Source organism: Terrapene carolina, unplaced genomic scaffold, assembly GCF_002925995.2.
Source record: "Terrapene carolina triunguis isolate 2854851 unplaced genomic scaffold, T_m_triunguis-2.0 Scaffold404, whole genome shotgun sequence".
Lineage (NCBI taxonomy): Eukaryota > Metazoa > Chordata > Testudines > Emydidae > Terrapene > Terrapene triunguis.
Window position 1 is genome coordinate 195,848 of NW_020664755.1, and position 6,060 is coordinate 201,907.

General features: G+C 56.2%; 1 protein-coding gene across 1 annotated transcript in view; it reads left to right on the forward strand.

The window, feature by feature from the left end:
* VAV1 (vav guanine nucleotide exchange factor 1) overlaps window positions 1–6,060 on the forward strand; it is a 53,458-nt gene that overhangs the window by 28,903 nt on the left and 18,495 nt on the right. Inside the window, exons 5-9 of the mRNA XM_026658167.1 lie at window positions 1,625–1,733; window positions 2,215–2,310; window positions 3,789–3,857; window positions 4,744–4,847; window positions 5,431–5,530. Coding sequence (XP_026513952.1) covers window positions 1,625–1,733; window positions 2,215–2,310; window positions 3,789–3,857; window positions 4,744–4,847; window positions 5,431–5,530 — 478 coding nt within the window. The remainder of the gene's footprint in view (window positions 1–1,624; window positions 1,734–2,214; window positions 2,311–3,788; window positions 3,858–4,743; window positions 4,848–5,430; window positions 5,531–6,060) is intronic.

Genomic DNA, 6,060 nt, shown 5'->3' on the forward strand with positions numbered 1-6,060 from the left:
GAGGTGCCGGGGCTATGAACTGCCAAGCCCGGAGGTACCAGGGCTCTGAACTGCCAGGCCCGGAGGTGCCGGGGCTCTGAACTGCCAGGCCCGGAGGTGCCGGGGGGCTCTGAACTGCCAGGCCCAGAGGTGCCGGGGCTCTGAACTGCCAAGCCCAGAGGTGCCGGGGCTCAGCCCTGGCACAAATTAAACATTGGCCCAGCACAAGGGGGGCCCCAATCTTGGTTGGGGTCTGTGCAGTGCCCGGAATAATGGGGGCCCTGATCTGGCTTGGAGTCTGTGAGGTGTCTGGCACAATGAGGGCTCCCATCTTTTTTGGGGTCTGTGCAGTGCCCAAGACAACAGGCCCTGATCTCAGTCGGGGTCCGTGCAGCGCCCGGCACAATGGGGGCCGTGATCTCAGTCAGGGTCTGTGGATAGGGTTGCCAACTTTCTAATCGCACAAAACTGAACACCCTTGCCCCACCCCTTCCCCAAGGCCCTGCCCCTTCTCCGAGGCCCCGCCCCCACTCACTGCATTTCCCCCCCCCCCCGTTGCTTGCTGTCCCCCACCTTCACTCACTCACACTCATCTTCACTGGGCTGGGGCAGGGGGTTGGGGTGTAGGAGGGAGTGAGGGCTCTGGCTGGGGGTACAGCCGGGGACGAGGGCTTCGGAGTGTGGGATGGGGCTCCGGGTTGGGGTCGGGGAGGGGGTTCGGGCTGTGGGATGGGGGTGCGGGCTCCAGGGTGAGGCCAGAAATGAGGGGTTCAGAGTGCAGGAGGGGGCTCTGGGCTGGGGGGGGGGGTGCGGGGGGGGGTGCGGACGCTGGCTGGGGGTGTGGGCTCGGGGGTGGGGCGGGGAATGAGGGGTTTGGTGTGCAGGAGGGGGCTCAGGGCTGGGACAAGGGATTGGGGTGCAGGAGGGGGTGAGGAGTACAGGCTCCGGGAGGTGCTCACCTCAGGCGACTCCCGGAAGCGGCAATATGTCCCTCGGCTCCTAGGCGGAGGTGCGGCCAGGCGGCTCTGCGCACTGCCCCTGTCTGCAGGTGCTGCTCCCGCAGCTCCCATTGGCCACGGTTCCTGGCCAATGGGATCAGCAGAGCCAGCGCTCGGGGTGGGGGCACTACACTGGCCGACTCTACATCTAGGGGCTGGGGAGCAAGGTAAGGAACCTGCCAGCCCCGCCAACTGGACTTTTAACGGCCCAGTCAGTGGTGCTGACCGGAGTCGCCAGAGTCCTTTTTGACCAGGTGTTCCGGTCAAAATCCAGACACCTGGCAACCCTAGCAGCATCTGGCACAATCTTAGTCCAGGTCTGTGCAGCGCCTGGCACAGCGGGGCCCTGATCTCAGTCCAGGTCTGTGCAGCGCCTGGCACAATGGGGGCCCTGATCTCAGTCCAGGTCTGTGCAGCGCCTAGCACAATGGGGGTCCTGATCTCAGTCGGGGTCTATGCAGATATTAATCAGAGGGTGCCGAGGAACCCTTTAGGGGAGCTCATCACTTCTGAGAATCAGACCACTTATTTAGGTGCCTAAATATTGAATTTTGGCCCTTGAGTTTGAACATCTGGACTGTTCTGCAAGCTAAGGGGTCAGACCCGGTCCAGGGCACTGAGCTTCCTTCTCGCTCTCAACTCCCCAGTGACACGGTGGAGGAAGATGACGACCTGTACGACTGCGTGGAGAATGAGGAGGCGGAAGGAGATGAAATCTACGAAGACCTGATGAGGTCGGAGCCGGCTGTCATGCCAGTAAGTAAGAGGAAGGATGCGTTGCTGAGTCCCTGCTGCTGGAGTGGGCTGTACCCCGAAGGTGGCTCGAGGTATTCAGCATGTGGCGATATCCTAGGACTCCTGGGTTCCATTCTCTGGGGAGGGGAGTGTGAGCTAGTGGTCAAAGCCAGGGGCTGGGAGTCAGGACTCCTGGGTTCTGTTCCCAGCTCTGGTAGAGGAGTAGGATGTAGAGGTTAGAGGAGGAGGGGATGGCAGTCATGACTCCTGGAAGGGGAGTGGGGTCTAGGGGGTAGAGGAGAGGGAGTCAGCACTCTTGGGCTTTGTTCCCAGCTTGGGAAGAGAGCTGGAGTCTAGTGGTTAGAGTAGAGGGGGCTTTGAGTCTGGACCCCTGGGTTCGATTACTAGCTTGGGGAGGGTCCTGGGGTCTCCCCAGCTGGGCATCTGGCCCCCGGGGTTAAGGTTACTGAATGTCAAGTATCTGCACTGTGTCTTCCTGCAGCAGAAGATGACAGAGCTGGATAAGCGGAACTGCTGCCTTCAAGAAATCAGACAGACGGAGGAGAAATACACAGACACACTAGAATCCATCTACCAGGTACGGCAGGTGGGCGGCCCACCAGTCCTGCCATCTCTGCTGGCCACTCGGCCAGCTGGGGGTGCGGACCGTTCCCCCGGTGACATAGGCAGAGGTGTGAACAAGGGGCTCATCTCAGTTTGGCTTCCCCTGCCCCCTTAATGGGAGGGCTGCGTGGGCGGCAGGAGCTGGGAGGACACCCTTGAAAAGGCCAGGCTGGCATGAAAGAGGGTCAGAGCCAATAGCGGCATGGGGCCAAAGGTCGCTGTGGTGCTACTTGGGGTGGAGGCGGTGACTACAGAGTGTATACCCTTACTAGCCCTTTAGTGGCTGCACCATATGTAGCCGTATAAAAGATTCTACCGCCTACAGCTCAAGCAACAAAAGGACCAACTTTTAGCTCCAGACGCTGCAGGTTCAGTCCCCACAGACAACCGCCCCACCATGGGGGATGAGTCCGCTAGTTCTCAGGAGCTTTCCCCTAGAGCCGGTACCAAAATGCCGGGGGTTCTGCAAAACATTTCATTGAGAACACAATTTTCAGTGACCGATTTTGATTTTTCATCAAAAACCTGAAATGTTTTTGACGAAAAAATGAAAAGAAAAGAAACCACCGCCGAGAGTTTTGGTCCAGAGCTGGACGTTTTTCAGTTTTCTGACCCAAAAAAGAAACATCAAAAATGTTGGAGGAAGGCAGCCGCTTTCCGTGAAAATGTCAACGCTCCAATTTTCCATCCAAAAATTTGGACCAACCTTTAACTCCTGAATCACTTTAACCTTTAACCTTCAAGCTTAGAGACATTGAATGATGGATTCCAAGCCTACAAAGGCCCATGGTGATCATCTAGTCTGACCTCCTGGATGACACAGGCCAAAGAACTTCCTCAAAAATACTTCCTAGGGTAGAGCTTTGACAAAAACATCCAATTTTGATTTAAAAAGTGATGGGAGAATCCACCACAACCCTTGGTCAGTTGTTTCAATGGTTAATTACCCTTCCCGTTAAAAGTTTACGCCTTGTTTCCAGTCTGAATTTGTCTGGCTTCAACTTCCAGCCATTGGATCATGTTAGACCTTTCTCTGCTAGAAGAAGAGCCTGTTATCTAATATTTGTTTCCCATGTCAGTACTTATTGGCCATAATCACATCACCCCTTAACCGTCTCTTTGTTAAGCTAAATAGATTGAGCTCACTTTAACTTTAGATTGAATGACGCTTTAACTCCTGGAGCACTTTAACCTTCAACCTTTAGCTTACACATTTGACCTTTAACCCCTGAATCACAGAGGCACACGTTTTACCCTCTCCAGGAAGGTGGCCCCTTTAAATGACAATGCTGTTTCCTTGCCCACTACCCCACCTGCAGTCCCAGTGACCCCCGCCCCCTTAGGTCTGTTCCATGAAAATCCAGCCAGGGTTTGTCTGTGGAATCCGGCCCCTGAGCCGTGTGATTCAGACATGTCTGCCCTGCGTGACGACTCCCCGTTGTGTGTTTGCAGCACTTTATGAAGCCCCTGCAGAGATTTCTAAAACCTGAGGACATGGAGAACATTTTCATCAACATCGAGGTAAGTTGCTCTCTTTTTCATATACCTCTCCTGACTCAAACTAAGCTCCGTCCTGGAAACCCTGCCTAAATACCACCCATCAATCCACCTTCCCTGTTTAGGGGACTGTGTGACTCAGAAGTTCAGTGTGTGCTATATATCCCCCATTCTAGTGGCTGTTTCACAAAGTGGATAACAACCTGCTACTGCTAGGAGCGGATAGAGTTGCTCCATTATCTCAAAAGGCAGCAGCCTGTGCTGAAGGCCCTGGATCCAAATTACACTGGCAATCCATGCAGGGGTAGCTATGAATGTCGCCCTATCTCCTGCAGTAGGTCATGGGTAGGTTCCTAGAATTGAAAGGCTCTGGTATGGGAGTGTGGCCTACTGGTTAGGACGAGCTAGCTTGTAGTCAGAACTGCTAGGTTCTATTCCTTGCTGTGGGAAACAGTGTGGGTCTATTGCTTAGATCAAGATGGATTGTTAGTCAGGACTCCCGGGTTTTATTTCTGGATAGGAGTGAGGTTGTTAGAACAAGGGAATCTCATTAACACCAGCTGAAGAGTCTGGCCCATTGACTCCAGTGAGGTCGCACCCACTGCGATCTGGCCCCACTGATATTTTTGTTCTGTGTGTGTACAGCACCCAGTACAATGGGTTCCTGCTCCATAAGTGGGGACTGGGCAAATTTCACATCCGGTGTTAGCCCAGGAAGCACATGTCCCGGTGGGTTCCACAGTCTAATCCTGGGGTCTAGATCTCAGTCCGCCTCCCCTAGGACTCCAGCATGGGACTTGTGGTGCACGTGATGTTTCTGTACAGCCCATAGCTGGTGAGTGAGCTAGTTGTGGCAGGTTGAGTGGCTCTGAGCTGATTTCCCCCCCTCTGCCCCCCAACCCGCTCCTAGGACCTCGTGAAGGTGCATCGATTCTTCTTGGATGACCTGAAGAATGTCCTGTCCTTCAGCAACGCCCAGAACCTCTACCAGGTCTTTATCAAGTACAAGGAAAGGTGAGGCTTGTCCGGAAAGGTGCGGGTGGGGAGAAGAACCCCTGGGGAGAGGTGGAGGAGATCCCCTAGTGGGTCACTTGGGCATGCTCTGAAGCCACATGTTCTTCCCCGTCCCCCTTGACCTTGCTGGGGCGAGGGTCGGTTCCCCTTTCTCCTCCCTGCCCCAAGAGCTCAGTGTCTAGAAGAATCCGTGGAGATGCCTCCTTCTCACCACCGCCCCCACCCCACTTCTTTATTCCCTGCCCCCATGGTGCCCCCTGCTGAGCAAGAAAGCTAAGCCCACCTCGTGGGAGCTCCCTTCACACTCGGAGAGCAGAGGTGGGTCCAGGGAGTCAGGGCACAGCTGGTCCCTGTGTCCCCCACTCTCCGTTCCCAGGATATGGGGCTCCCAGCACCTCTTTCCTGAGTTCCCACCTTTCTTTCTTTCTTTCTTTCTTTCTTTCTTTCTTTCTCCCTCCCCTCGGCTGTGGGTGGAGACAGGAAGAAGACAAGCCAAGGGTTCTTTCCAGACTGGGCCAGGGCCACATTCCAGCTCTCCCTCCCCTCCCCCGGCTCACGCCCATAATCCCCTTTGCCCTCCCAGGTTCCTGCTCTATGGCAGATACTGCAGTCAGGTGGAAGCCGCCAGCCGGTGTCTGGACCAAGTGGCTGGTGCCAGCATGGACGTGAGGATGAAGCTGGAGGTCAGGGCCGTGGTTCTGTATCACCCTAGCCACTCCCCATCCATCCTCTAACTACAGCCCCACCCCCCACATCCCTCCGTGCTAAAGGGAACCCCCTAAGCAGGAATGGGCTGGGGACATCAGAGGGCATGGAAGATGTGCCAGGATCAGGGGAGTTCAGAGGTATGGAGGGAGTTGCCATGGGGTCAGGGGGCTGATAGGGCACTGCAGGAGGTGCCATGGGATTGGGAGGTTCAGAGGGTACGGCAGGAGGTGCAGGGTCGGGGGGCTCAGAGGACATGGCAGGAGGTGCCATGGGGTTGGGGGGCTCAGAGGGTACGGCAGGAGGTGCAGGGTCGGGGAGCTCAGAGGACACGGTAGGAGGTGCAGGGTCGGGGGGTTCAGAGGACACGGCAGGAGGTGCTGGGTCGGGGGGTTCAGAGGACACGGCAGGAGGTGCAGGGTCGAGGGGTTCAGAGGACACGGCAGGAGGTGCAGGGTCGGGGGGCTCAGAGGACACGGCAGGAGGTGCAGGGTCAGGGGGTTCAGAG